At 47.3% G+C, this 14,971-nt stretch overlaps 1 protein-coding gene across 6 annotated transcripts in view; it reads right to left on the bottom strand.

Moving 5' to 3' along the window:
- LOC8037499 (protein mothers against dpp) overlaps positions 1–14,971 on the bottom strand; it is a 34,828-nt gene that overhangs the window by 13,700 nt on the left and 6,157 nt on the right. For 4 of the 6 annotated variants that reach the window (XM_029971277.4, XM_029971298.4, XM_029971285.4 and 1 more), the window contains exons 3-6: positions 13,179–13,350; positions 9,575–9,844; positions 6,326–6,415; positions 5,138–5,233 (exon numbers count right to left, since the gene is read on the bottom strand). In XM_029971277.4, the coding sequence (XP_029827137.2) occupies positions 5,138–5,233; positions 6,326–6,415; positions 9,575–9,844; positions 13,179–13,350 (628 nt within the window). The remainder of the gene's footprint in view (positions 1–5,137; positions 5,234–6,325; positions 6,416–9,574; positions 9,845–13,178; positions 13,351–14,971) is intronic. The other 2 variants (XM_002405120.4, XM_040501472.2) reach the window with 1 other exon arrangement.

The following is a 14,971-nucleotide window of genomic DNA, read 5'->3' as shown; positions in this document are numbered from 1 at the left end:
GACTGGCTGGAATGGAATATGCCCACGCCCCCTTCTCGCGCGAATAGTTTGAGCCCCGACCTCCATTTCGGGATAAGAAGGCCCGTCTTTCCCCTTGTCGTACCTAGCTTGTTTTCAGATGCAGCGGGGCCAAATGTTCTAAAGGGACACTCTCCTCGTTTCTGTCTCCTTTTTTTGCGTTATTGGGTTTAAATAAACACCGTATAAATTGCCTTCGCAAGGTGCGTACGTACACATTTTTTTATTACGTCCATTTTATTCCAACACATTAAAGCATTCTTTTTTTGGGAGCTACGCAATGCCGGTACAACCTTTCTCCGTCGAACGTCACGTCAGCGTCGAGTTGCGATCGTCTACTGACCCGGTGGTTCATAAAATCGGTCGTAAAAGATTGTTTTCGAAGCGGTTACCGAGAGTGCAGTACCAATGCAGTTCCGATGCGCATTGGCACCGTGCACGCGTACACGTGGATCTTGCCGACACTCTTTTGATCCAAACGTATCTTCCTGGACGTCGGCTCCTCCCACATCCCCGAGGCCACGAAAAATGTCGCGGCAATTTGTTTGCATGCGCGCCGCTTTGCAGAGCCGTACGGGCCGTCTCCTTTCAGCAACGATCGTAGTTGCGTCGACTTAGTGATTGAGTTAGTCACAGTCGATTGAGGCGGCTATCCCGTCATCGAAAGAGGTGGGCATTCGGGCCGCTTTAAAAAGACGTTACATCGCATGTACAGTCCCCCAGCCACCCCAACCAGCGTTGCCGGAAAGGCCACCCGATACAAAAACTTATGGTGGCCAACTCTGCCGTTACTTTCTGCACCAAAGCGCCCAAGTCATCTCTATGGAGGAGCATGCATCCCACTGTGGCGCAACTCTAACATCTTGTCGTCGCAACATTCCATCCAAGCTTCGCAGACATCCACCAAGTAGTTTTTGGTCATTGTTTTATTTGGTTTAAGGGGGGACACGGGCTCCAATTCCCGATTTTTTTTAAAAAAGTGCATTTTTCAAATTTGTTATATCTGATTTCAGAAACTAATGATGTACCCTTCCATAAAATTTCATGCCCGTACGTCGAGTATTTAAGCCGATATAAAAGATTTTCGACAGGTCGGCGACGCGCCTCCTATCCCCGAGTCGTTCCGTCGCGCGATCGGTTGACAATATTCGCCATTTTCAAATGCCGACCGCTCCGCGCCCATTTGGCCTACCGCGATGTTGATACCCTCGTTAGAAGCGTCGTTTCTTCGGGCTTTTATGACGATAGTAAACTTCGTTCGAGAGTAAGCATGAACAAAGCCAGAGCCCTCTAGTTGTCGGCTATAATTGGCTTGAAAACGAAACTCAAGCCTGGATTGGCCCGTGACACCCCACGTGATCCGCTCGCCCGAATTGTTTCGTCTCGTTGCTTCGGCCGAACGTTCGCTTCTTTTGCTTGCTCGTTATATATTTCTCACAGTTTTATCGTTTTATCTACGGTCTCGTCGCCGCGATGCCGGCCGTTAAACGGCATTCCCTCCAAGCCTTTGGAGCTCGCCGCCGTTCTGTGAAACCAAGAGGCTCGTCAGGTGGACGCGTACGATGCGCTAACCCTAACGGAACCACGTCGGACGCGTCAGCTGCTTCGCTCCCGAGCGCGTCACCATCTCCCGGTTCGTCGCTTCAGGACCTGACCTCTGAACAACCAGCCGACGTTTCTTCGTCTCTTCCTGAAGATTATGAGGTTGTGGAGGAGCTCACGGCGATAGAGCGCAAGATCTCGCTACTGCAAGAGAGCGATCCCGCTGCGGATCCCACGGACGCTCCCGCTGCTCCCGACGGTGCCCCAACCGAAGGTTATCGTCTGGTTGCTTTATCTGCCATCGAGACACTGGTGTCCGCTCTTCTGTGCCCAGTGTGCCGTGGATCAGACCTTCAGCTAAGCGAGAGTGGCAAGGGAGTTCAGGCGCAATTCGTCGTCGCCTGCCCAGACTGCGGGGACGTTGCTCGGACGCCGCACTCGTCGACCATCGGACACTCGCGGCAGAATGAATTGGCAGCACGGATTTCTCTTGCGTCTCGTGAATGTGGAATCGGATACACGAAGCTTACGAACTTTTTTGCCGGTATCAATGCTCCTTAGCCCATGCATCTCCGATCTTATCAAGATCTGGGAGAAAAGGTCCACGACGCCTCAGTGAGAGCAGCCAGCAACGTAATGAGCAAGGCAGCAGAAGCTGTACGAGAAACACGCGAGTCAGATAGCGGCGATTTGATGGACGTTTGTGTGACATATGATGGCACTTGGCATAAGCGTGGGCACACTTCACACTTTGGTGTTGGAGTTGCCATCGAGCTTGAGACTGGACTAGTTTTGGACTATTCTGTCCAGAGCAATTATTGCCATGGATGTAGCCTTGGACCTGCACAGGGATCTGACAGCCATGAAGACTGGGCCAAGAATCACAGGGCAGTATGCCAGAAGAACTTTGCTGGGTCTGCAAATGCGATGGAGCTGCAAGCAGCAGACGAGATCTTCCGTCGGTCTGTTCAACTCCACAACCTGCAGTATGTGACAGTGCTGTGCGACGGAGACAGTAAAGCCTTCAACCATGTTGCGGGACTTGATCTTTACAACAAGGGCATGAGGAAAGAAGACTGTGTGAACCACGTCGCCAAAAGAATGTATGCTGGCATGGAGGCCCTAAAGAAAACAAAAAAAGGTCTCGGTGGAAGGGGCAAACTAACGAACCTTGTCATGAAGAAATTGACCAGCTACTATGCATCTGCACTGAAGACCAGTGCCCCAGACGTTCCAGCCATGCAGAAGGCAGTGTTTGCCAGCCTCCTCCACAGCTACTCCACCGATGAGGAGCCCCGGCATCAGGCCTGCCCTCATGGAGAACATTCCTGGTGTCACTTCAATCGCCAGAAAGCGCTGGAGGCAGCAGGAGAGCCGACGAAGCCACAGCCACACCGCCCTGCCTTCTCCAGAGACATCGCAAAGGAGTTGGTGCCCCTCTACAATAGACTCTCAAGGCGGGACCTACTCGAGAGGTGTGCTAGGATGGGAACGCAGAACAACAACGAGTCGTTCAATGCTCTGGTGTGGAGGCGGTGTCCCAAGACGGATTTCGCCTCTCGAAGAACTGTGGAAACTGCCGTGGCTCTTGCCGTCCTGGAATTCAACCTGGGCCCCAAGGGCTTTGAGAGGGCCCTTCATGAAATGGGAATCAAGCCCGGAAGCCACCAGGTTCAGCACGCTGACAAGGCCCTCCAAGCCAAGGTCTCCAAGGCGAAGCAGAAGGCCCTCAACTCTTCGAAAGTGGCCCATAAGCAAAGGAAGCTGGCGGCAATCGCCAAGGCACAGAGGGACCAGGCAGCCGAAGGGGAGACCTACTCTGCCGGCGCCTTTTAGTGGACACAGACTGGGCCAAACTAATAAAGTAAAGGTGCTCAATGTTTGAATGCGTTTTTCTCAGTTTCACTTTTTTGCTGCAAACTTTGTAGCAAGGAATCTATCATTTGATGGTAAACATATCCATGTGCCTCGTTCAAAGTGTTTCTGAACTGAAATTTACTGGGGAATTGGGCTATCTACTTCATTTTGTTTTAAGTTGAAGTCATCACTGAGAAAAAGTGACATTTTGGCAAAATGGCATTCAAAGAAAGTGCATACGATTTTTGGAGACAGAATTTCTCTCTGAAATATTTACATTTGAATCATACAAATTAGATAGCCCAAAGCCACATACCCTCTACTTCATATCCAAGCAATAAAAACAGTGGTTTAACATTTCATTTTCATACGATAGATTTCCTAAGGAAAGGTGCCACAGCCTCATACACAAATATGTAACTTTTTACATAATCCTCCTAGAGAAGTCAAAGTTTGCACAGTGCCCCTGCATCTGCTCATAAATGCACTCTCCAAATTTCATTAAAATCGGACGAGGAGTTCAAAAGTTAATAATTACGCCAGTGTCTCCCCTTAAAGTATGTTTTCTCGCGTTATCCTACGCAATATTGGTGTTGGTGCAGTCCTGCTTTAACCCGCTTCATGTTTAAGCGCAGAGATGGGCTTCAGAATCGGGTTTCCATACCCCTTTAAGGGCAAAGGGACAACCTCAGTTTTCTGCGAGGGAGATTATCCTCTCAGCGGCCTCCTCACCTAAGCTGCAAGGTCAATAAAGTTGGGGCAAGGTAACAAAGTGGAAAGGATATGGGAAAGGAGGAAGAGGTGGACAAGAGTGTGTCCGTTTTTAGGGGAGGACACTACCCAAAAGGGTTAACCTATAAACCATTACTAACATGAATAGATTTTAAGGCATATACTGGCACTTGCGAGGCAGAATGCAGTGCAAAGTTTAATCTGTGTACGCAAAAAATGAAAGAAATTATACCGTATTTATTCTAATATAAGGCGAGCTTTTTTTCCAAAATCCGTAGTCTCAAAGTCATACCCCGCCTTATATTCGAAGCTCAGTATAGCAATATGACGATTTTTTTTCTTTTTCTCGGGTCCTTCAACTGCCCCCTCGCCTTATAATCGTGACCGCCTTATATTCGAATAAATACGGTAGTTGTTTTTATCAGGAACACACTGACATTGATTAGGAAGACTATAGCTAGAAAACTAACGAAATACCCAACATTTTTCTTTGCTAGACACGCAGCAGAATGCCTGCAGAGTGCAAGTGAAAAAACAAAATTTCCAAAATGTAATTTATTTTATGCTAACACTGCGCCGAAAAGTAAAAAAGAAAACAAACTTGTCTTGCCTTTTATGTTGTCGACAAAATCTTCCCATCTTTTATAAAAGACATCCACAAAGTAAAAAAAACAATGCCACAATTGCATTGCCCTTAAATTCCAGTCAGGGAAAAGGATGTGTGAGCTTTTCCTTTTGTACCATTACCAAACAAGTACCAGATGTACAAAAAAATAACTATGCAGTGTAAACAAATGAACTTTCTGGGAATACTCTCTAAATGTTGATGGATGTAAATGGGGCATTTTTCAAAATTAACTGGTTTCGCAGAATTTCTTCTTGTTTCTCCCTAGTGTTCCCTTCTAAGGCCCAAGTTTTTGCAAGTAAAGCAGACAAGGAGTGCTTCCGATGCCAACCAGCCAGCATGCCACTGAAACACGGGTCTTACCGGGGGGCACGGTTGAGGTGTCCATTGATTGCGTCTGGTTGTCAGTCCCCGATTGGCTGTCGTCCTGGGTGCTGTAGGCCGGAGGCGGGGTCTCAGCTGCACAAAAGGGAACGCATGTCAAACGGCATCGGAATTCTCCCCGTATCGCGTGGCATGCCAGCAGGCAAAGGCGACCCAGAACCGCTTTCAACATGCAACCAGAAAACCCTCCAGCGTCCGAGTTTTGAAAGGCTGAAAGCGCAGTCCGACATGGGCCGCAAGGACTCTAGAACAATCTTTCAACAACACCCGCCAGACGGCACTCAAAATTTCCACTTCAGTTTGCAACTCATGCGTCGATTTCAAACTCAGAAACGGAGCCAGCTTTTTTACTTCCGGTTTGGCGGCTGTTGTCCACCTCAGCTTGCGTTCAAAAAATTTCACTTCCTCTGACAATCCGTGTGGGTGGCTCCATTTAAAAAATAAATAATGTCTGGCCTCAAAAAGAAATTTACTAAGTGTTTTTGTGCAATGCTCACACCCATACTTTTCACTAAAATTAAAAAAAGAAAATGCGGCCATTACATGTATACATACATTATGTGCACTTCTAACCAGCGTTTGCAGACATCTAAATCGTGATGAAAAGAGTGTGCACTATGAAAAAAAACCACAAGCATTAACTGCAAGAGAGATGTCTTGCACAGCTCCACCTGCCCACAAGAATTCCAGCTACGAGAGGATCCCTCGTCAGGGCCTACAGCGTCTTGGACAAGCAAGACTCGGGGAAAATGAGCGACTCAATTCGAGGACAGCAAAATGACACGTGTCAACTTCAAACGAAACTTCTACAGCCTTTCCATGTCGCTCAGGCAAGTTACGCTGGCATTGTGCCTACCCATAAAAATAATGGTCTGTTTGTATATAAAGTTAAACAAAACCACAGTTTACTCTTAATGTAAATGTATATAAAATAAGAGCAAATTTAATGCGGTTACACTGAAGCACGGTCTCTTCCGCCTGTGAGAGATTTAAAATTATATAAATTTAATTTTATTGCAGCATTTGAAGTGACGACAGGTACAGTGAAAAGGACAACACTGCAGAGAAAAAGCGGAAGGCAATGCAGGGTCCGACAAGGAGACGTCTCTAGTGGCGGTCCCAAGCAAACAATGCATCCATGCGGTGGGGGGGAGGGTCCACACACACCTCGCATTATTTTAGGGGCGCTCAGGTCATAGGGGAGGAGGCTCCTGCAGGGGTGGCGAGGGGGTTCCCTGGGAGAGGGTGAGGAGGGGTCTGGGAGAGGAGGACAAGGGCGTTCAAGGTCACACACGCTCCAAACCCTTCGCTTGCATTCAGACTTTGCCCCACCGTTTTCCCAGAATCCTCCGGACTTTAGGGGGTTTCTTAGTGCCGACTTTCTGGCTCAACTTTTTCCGACATGTTTTGGCGGTAGCATGCTTCCGCCACCAAAGGCTTTATTTCTTGCGTCTAAATAAATAAAGATGCCTCCTAGCCAGTTAGAGTTCACTGCCTCTGGTGGCCAAAACAAGAAACTGCACCAGTAGGCCGAAAAAATGCTTTCTCGTCAGAATAAAAAGCCTAACGGCAATCACAATGGTGTTTTCACACATTAGCAATTGCTGCTTAAAGTGATCCCAAGCTAACCCAATTTCTATAATTCTACAATATATACAAAAGGTACTTGGCTTCAAAAGAGATAAGCACAGTGTGCGTCAGAAAACTGATCATTTTATTATATTTTCGCGCATTTCAACCCTGCCTAAATAACCGATTATTGTCTAAGCAAATTTTCGAACACCCAGTCATGCGACAGCTGCACATGGCATCAACTTGCGCAAATATGTCAAATGCAAGCGGGACACAAAACAACAAAACTGTCTAGGAAAAAATTGGGGCCAAATCGTAAAGAAAGTGTCAGAAGCAACGAGAGAAAGAGCAAGCAGGAAGCCACAACCTGGTGCAGAAGCAGCAAAATCCACAAAAGTAAAATGAACATTCAGTGCCATCAACCATGCCAACACTTAGCCAATATTAACAAACCACTCCTAGTCGTTAAAGCTCCGAAAGAAGCCACAGTTGGGTGTTTTCATTCACGTCCCCGCATTGCCATTCTTGACAATTATTATCGTCAAGAATGACAATAATAATCCCTGGAAGGGGGACAAAGGACAAACACAAACGTTTGATCGCACACCAGTCACCTAGCTGTGTTTAAATGTTTGTGTTTGTCACTTGTCCCCCTTCTACAGGGATTATTAAAGTCATTCTTGTCCAGCTCGCCTGCACATTTGCATTAATTGCTGAAATGCAATTAATGCAAATACTGAAATGCAATTAATGCAAATACTGAAATGCGTATATAACCACGTTCCATACCAGACATTCTCTTTCTGACATGGATGAAAACGATGAGAAAGGATGAGAAGAACCACTGGCTCTGCATTTCACCGACCATAAAGCTGTAATAATGGAAGTCGAAACGCAACACGGAACTCAGCACTACCTATGAGCAATAAAAAAAAAAAAAAATGAGCACCGTCAGCACTACCTATGAACAAAATCGGTATCATCAGCACCACCAGAGCTTCGCCCCAATCAACATCATTCACCACGTGGAGATGTTTTTTTCCCCCTCGCATAATGAATGCACCTCCAATTTCCGGCTCCGCGAGTACCAAGGACAAACACAACCAAGCCAATTTCCTTTTGCCGCCAAGCGGCCATGCCAAGTCAAGCCAAGCCAAGCCAAGCCGCTCTCGTAATGGCTGTAAGTGTATAGTTGCGGAAGTAATCAACCGTGAAACCGACCAGCACGCACACCTAACGAAGCTGAGGGCGAGGAATCGCCCAGCCCCGGATATTCTTTGCCTATCGGATGCATTGATGTCAACAAACACACCGTCGTCTGTGGTCCGCTTTTGAAGAGTGAAATTGTGAATGTGGTTAAGGCTCAAGAACGGTCGCGTCGCTCTCCAGGCTGAGTGAGCTTCGTAGGGCGCTTTTCCTTCTGCAGAAGGCAAGCCGAAAATGCCCTAAAAAAGTTTCGCAATTTACAGAGAATGGTTACTGTGGTGCACCCAGAACCAGCCGTGAGTACGCCCCCGTCAGTGGAGACAAGCCACAGCACCCTGCCGTATCATATTGGCACCTAAAATGAGATTTGCGCAAAGTGCGTAAATGCAGAAATTTTACCCCGCATCATGAACGCACACCCCAAATCTGTGTAAATTGTTTGGGAAGAAAAGTGTGTTCATTATACGAGTAAATATGGTATGTCACGCATTAATAAACTGATAAAAAAAAGTGGATTGTTTACTACAAACTGTGAGCCACAAGGAAATGAGGTGCCATGTCGGCTGAAATTACGTTAGAAGCAAGTGACAACCCGCGCTTCTTTTGCAAATCTCAAATTATTCTGTTGACGTACATAAGTAGACTTGGGTGAGTGGATATGGCGTACTTGGGACAATGGTGAGATCTCTCTCATTATTTCTGCGTTGGTGAAAAAACCTCGTCAAAATACTGCCGAATCGTGGACTCCAGTAAAAAGTTCCTCATCGGATATTTTCAACCCGTTCAGAAGTTCACAATTGAGCAATGTTTCGGTGAGAACGTCTCAGAAACACAAACAGCAAAAGAGGTCGTGCAGCCTCGGATGTCCTTGTCCTTATACTCCGTTTCATATTTCGCGTGCAACGCCGCCAAAGCTACTGGCGCGAGCATGGCGTTGATCATTTGCACGCATTCTCGCGCAAACAACACCATAGATGAGGCCACACACTCGCGCCGGTAGCTTTGACAGCGTTGCACGCTAAGTATGAAACAGAGTATAGTACTCCTTCATCCACCGGTCGATGTAGGCTCGTGTGTGGCAGTGGAACTTGGGATTTGCAAACGAAATGTGGGTCATCGACGGCTTCCAACGTGAAATAGCGGACGATCGCAATTTCAACTTGCGTCTGATCTCACTTCACCGCGACGCTCGGTTTGTAGCAGACGATCAACATTTTTTGGCGAAGCCGTTTGTGGCTAGGGTTCAGAGAATTTTTCGTACGCGTCGACAAAAACTCGTAGAGGGCTCCGCACTGCCCTGTCTTTGTCGTCATTTCAAACGCTTGCGTGCCTAGTTTCCTTTCCTTCCACCGGGTGGCAGTCCCGTCGCGCTATGTAGTTTCCTCTGGCTCCCGACAGTCTTCGGCATTGTGTGGTCATGCACCTTCACAAAGTGGAATGGCTCATGATTTTATAAGGTCTCGTTAGCAGACGACGTACGGAGTTCTCTCGTGTTATTTACGTCTGCCAATGGCGCTTCGTAGCGCATGAGTCGCATTCTTTGCTCGCTCCACAAGATGCAGATTGGATCTCACTGACCAAAGTCGGAGCCCAGGTAAACCAGGCAAATCTTCCCCCGACCAACCCAAAGGCACCAACCGGGCAGTCCGAAGGGGCTGTTGGGTGCCGAGCTGCTCAGGCTGGGTCCCGGCGACGGCACCCCCGCAGCGGCCGCCCCCGCACCGCCCGCTGCACTGCTTCCCGCAGCCGACCCGGCCGCCGAAGATGCCGGGCTGCTGAACCCTTGGGGCGAGAAGCTCACATTGTGTGGCATGGGAGGCTCCGCCACTTGCTGGAACACCGGAGCGATCAGGGCGTGGCCCCCCGGTGGGTACTCGCTGTGGCGTGGCACCAGGACCGGAGGGAGCACTGCATACAAGTGAGAGAGTTCTTACGCCCGACGTCACTCTCAAACGCGGGACCAAGCAACGTGTTCAAAAACTACCTGATCAATAAAGCTACCTATTCACGCGCATGTAAGCGATTCTTCGTTGGCGTTGTCTCTGGTGTCGGTGAGAAGCAAGCAGACGCCTCAGTCGACAACAGAGCTCAAGATCAGGGAGGTATTTGGGACATCCCAAGCTTATTTCCCTTTTTCCAGGATGTCCAACAAAACCCGAACCGAAAACCGGAGCAAAACCGTTATTTCTGGACCGAACCGGAACACCGCAACCAAAGTCAAGCACATAATATTGAACCCAAACTGGAACTGTACTAATTCGCGTACCGCCGCCGATTCGCCATTTCCCACGTGGTCCGTCAACGACCAGAGTCCAGCCTGGTTCTTTCGCGGAATAAGGTTCCGCTCCCCGTTTATTGGTACATAAAACACAACGCTACAAAACACTCAATCTAAACTACAAATACACGCAACATTAGACAAATATTTACAAACGCACGTTAAACCCAAAGCTTAACACAAAGAGGGCCCCCAGGCCTCGTGCCCCGCGATTACCCTAGATCCGGTCGCCCTACACTTGCCTGGGCTCGGTAGCATCCGAAGTTCTAAGAGGCCCTTCGCACCCTGTCTACCGGATATATATCGATCGATGGGCAAGGAGGTTTCTCCTCGCCTGCCATGGGGCGCCTGTAGTGCCATCCAGTGGCTAGGAGAGAAAGCGGCACGTTGGGAGCCGAATTCGAAATCCCGATCGACCCCGCGGCGAGATGGCAGAGTGGTTTGATGGGCGCCCTCGTGAATGCACGGTGCGCCATAGAACAGAACCGTAATTTCATGTGGCGGTTACTGGTTCATTGGAAAACAGTTTGGTGATATAGAATGTGAGCCGAGCCATCTCGTGGGAGGCGGCGTGAAGTGAATGAAATGTTCGCAACGGTGGCTTTAGCGGAGCAGTCTTGACTAAACTAACGTCGTCGTCGTGGAGACAGCTCGATAATAATGGAACAAAAACATTTCACGTATGTGTGCAGCACAACTTGGCGTCGAAAAGTCGGTGCGGTGGAGTACACTTCTTTGCTTCACCTTACCACGGACCTCAAAGGGCGAGCCACCGGACCAATCCATGGCTCGGAGAGTGCCCCGTGTCCTTCTGGTTAGGCGGTGCGCCGCAGCGGGCGCAGTCACGTGACAAGTAGTTACGCGCTATGGATTGGTGCGGGTAGCTCGTGGCGTCCATAGTGGAAGATTGTAATGTGGAATGGAGTACATCTGACTATGCCAAGAGGCTAGAGCTATTCTCTCCGCGTGCCTTTATTGTGGCATTAGTGTGTGTGTTTCTTTTCCTGCTACAAAGCAATATTCCCTGAGGAAAAATTAGCAAACATAAACATCAAAATAAAAACAAAAAGACGGGTGCTCTTGGCATGTTTGTTCTGCAGTGGCAAAATCTGGAAGCGCCAAAAGGCAAAGCCACGACGAGCATGATTGACACTGTGGCGCTGGTCGCCAGGACACCAATCGCCCCGAACAACCCAAAGCCCTAAACATTTAAAAACAGCATGTGGCCCGTTTTATTTTATCTTTCTTTTTTTTTAAACTTTTAGATTACCTTTTACTGTCTTTCCCTTCTTGAATTCAATAACTAGAGTAAGGCACTTGGGCGAGCAGGATAGGTAGTTTGCGAGTGAGGTGCACTGCCATCATGATGTCACTGCGCATACCAGCTGATATGACTCTCTATGAGTGCACTTTGACACTACTTGTGAGAGCATGTACGACCGCTTATTTGCATAAAATGGTGTTAGCGTAAAAACTGAAAAATCACGTTAGGAAATTAAGCATATATATGTTTTGCTCTCCCCATTTCTTTCCCTACCATGGACAACCTGAATTTGTCCGCATGTTTCTAGTTAGCTTTGCCGTAAATAGATGGCGCTTCACAAAAAAGAATTACAAGGTAGATCTCTGAATTTGTCAGAAAAATGTGCCACCGGAGGCAACAGGGATTTAGAAATTGCAGCGTCAACTACTGGTCGCTGCATTCATAGTGACAATCTTGCCTCAAAATTGGGGCGAGAACGAAGATATTGTGACGTCTCTTCAGATTCAAAAGACGAGGAAATTAATTGTTCATCGGAAAGCGAGAGCGATGTAAGTGAATTGTTGGATTTTATCTCGGACGACTCCAATTCCAATTAGGACATTGTGTCGGTGCAAGTACGATTTACCTTTGAATACTGCGATGCAAAGTACCAATCACGGGCACTTTAGGCGAACTACCACACTTCGCGACAACCTTTTAGTTTGGGTAAAATATATGCGACTCCGGTAAGCAAAGGGATGTTGAGTTGTAGGGATTTCATATTTTTGGTACCTCAAAAGTGAATCATACGAACGATAGAAAACAACTACTGTAAATGACTTAATTTTCGCGGGCTCAAGTTTTTGCGAATCGAGTGCAGCTTCCGTAGCATTCACATATTGCCCGAATTGTTCGTGGGATGCATTTTTCGCAAATTGTAGGAGATTCGCGAAAATTAGATGCTCGTGAAAATTTAGTCGTTTACAGTATATAGTTAATCGTTTCATGGCAGAAATAGTGCCTAGTGCCAGAAAGCGGAAAATATATTTTTAATATACAGTAAAACCTCGTTATAACAAAACGGGATATAACAAACTAATGGATATAACAAAGCAATTATAATTCCCCTTGCTTGCTAATAGTGGGAAGAAATGGACATTGGCTATAACAAACTAATGGTTATAACGAAATAATTACGACCGCTCCTTCAACTTTGTTATAACAAGGTTTTACTGTAGAAGTTCAAACTGTTTTGTTCCCCGGAACTGAACCAAAAGCCGCAAACCCTAACCAAACCAATAAAAATTTCGGTTCGACACTCTGGCAGAGTGTCCCACCTTCTATAAAGCTTGGGTGTGAGCCCCGCATGCAGAGTCAAAGCACTACAAAAGGCAACGAGCGCACGCCGAACGCCTCGGAAAGAGATGCCACTCTAGCCCCGTCGGCGACTATGCGGAGCGCAAGTTGGTCCGCTTCTTGCGCAGGGGTCGTGGTGACGTTGGAATGGCGTGCTCCCACCGGCTCCGACCGGAAGGGCAGTGGGTTAACCTCCGTGCTAGCTGCCTCGAGCTTTACACGCCATCCTTCCGGTTGGAGCGCAAGAAGCGAACAAACCGCATAGTGCCACCAAATAAGCTACGCTCAGAGTATCGGTTCTTCTAAAACACGTTCCTGTCCCCAATCTGTTCTGGCCTAGCGGGTTCTACCGAGAGGAGACCCACCTGGACTCTCGACCCTCTTGTAGTGGTAGGGGTTGATGCAAACCTCCTTCTGCTTGGCCGAGAAGGGGTACTCGCAGCACTCCAGGGGTTTCAGCTCGTGGTGGCTCTGCAGGTCGGGCCACCGCCACACCCGGCAGTAGATGACGTGCGGCAGGCCTTTGCGGTGAGACACCTGAGGGAGACACCCTCCCGGTCACCCTCCGCCCAACTCCCAAGCAAAGCCCCACCGTGACCCAGTTACGCGAGAGTCCTCTCCTAACAATTAAACCATCCACGTTCACCGATCAAACCGTCAATGAATCAACTGCTCCAGAGGCGGCTCCCGCATTCATTGCCAGCTCTAGAGATGCAAGAGAAAGTGCCGCCAACTCCTTAGAGTCTAGTAACTGGGGAAATTAAATTAAATCGGCAGCGTGACCGCAGGAGTTGTGATTTTCCGCAAAAGAGGTGTTTCCAATGTTCCGACGTAATAAAATATCCTCTTTCTCGCTGGCTGGACACTACCCAACCATGTTTATCTCGACAAAACAGTGCTGAATAAGAACTTTATTCCCTCCACAACTGTTGCTAAGTTGGAACAACCATTGCCATACTAAAACAATGTACACAGAAACTGTCATCACTAACTTGATTTTAACAAAAATAACTTTTCAACAAGAAAAAAAAGTAATTTTGAAATTTACCTTTTTATTGACATAATTGTATGTGCAAAGATATTTTAATATGTATTACTTGTTGTAACTCTAATTTTGTGAAAAATTATGGTGGACTGAGCGACATAACTTATTCTTGAACCCCAATAATTCCATGATGCAATACATTGAAACTTTTCCAACTGGAAAAAGACAGTGGGCGTTTATAACGTCGGACTTGTCTAATCGTAGGATGTGCGGAATGTCAAAGCTCAATGATCCTGTCTCAATTCAAAAGATATTCATCCAAGGAAGTGACCAAATTACAGAAGTGTCCGAGTACGAGGTTTTATCCAAGTTAGGGAAGTGTTTGATCTTGAGGTTACAGCGCACCAGACGAGGACAAAACGAGAGACACACAAAGAGACAAACAATACCACTGACTTAAAACTCCTTTGTATTCTTCTACTTCTACTTCCTCTTCATGAGACTAGTTTAAATACCAGATCGGTTATAAATGAAAATAGGGAAAAACCAAAATTCTTCTCCCAAGCCACTGCGATCATCGCGCTGAATATTCTACTTCTTTTTCTGACAGCATTAGGGATGGGGTACTGACACAATTGACACAACACTACTGACACACAAAAAATGGTAGGATAATTAGCACAGTGATAGCACTGGTTTGTGAAAAACATTTTAATTTTCATTTATAACCAATCTGTTATTTAAACTCGTGTCGTGAAGAGGAAGGAAGTAGATGCAGAATACAAAAGAGTTGTAAGTCAGCGCTTTTGTTTGTCTCTTTGTGACTGCCCCTTTTTGCTTTCATATAGTGCGCCGTGACCTCAAGATGAATCACCAACACGCCTAAGCTTCCGTCTTAATGAAGTGTTTGAATTTGAAAGCCTTCGGGGACTCTTTGGAGTCCCCAAAGGCATCTTTAGGGACCGTTAAGCCCTCAAACGTCAGTCACGCCGAGCGATAAAATCATTTACAGATGATGGCTCTTCCACAAAGCTAAACAGATGCGTGCCCAAAGAAGGGTTGATCATACTCCATTTCAAAGCTTTAGCCTAGGTCTGCCATGCAATTTCCTCATTCACCCGTTCCTTCCCCCCTCCCCCAGCGGCTGGGGTCCCCCCATCACTTTCGTCGGTC

Source organism: Ixodes scapularis, unplaced genomic scaffold, assembly GCF_016920785.2.
Source record: "Ixodes scapularis isolate PalLabHiFi unplaced genomic scaffold, ASM1692078v2 PGA_scaffold13__105_contigs__length_92229423, whole genome shotgun sequence".
In the NCBI taxonomy this organism is placed as follows: Eukaryota; Metazoa; Arthropoda; class Arachnida; order Ixodida; family Ixodidae; genus Ixodes; species Ixodes scapularis.
This window is presented reverse-complemented; position numbering and strand designations above follow the sequence as displayed.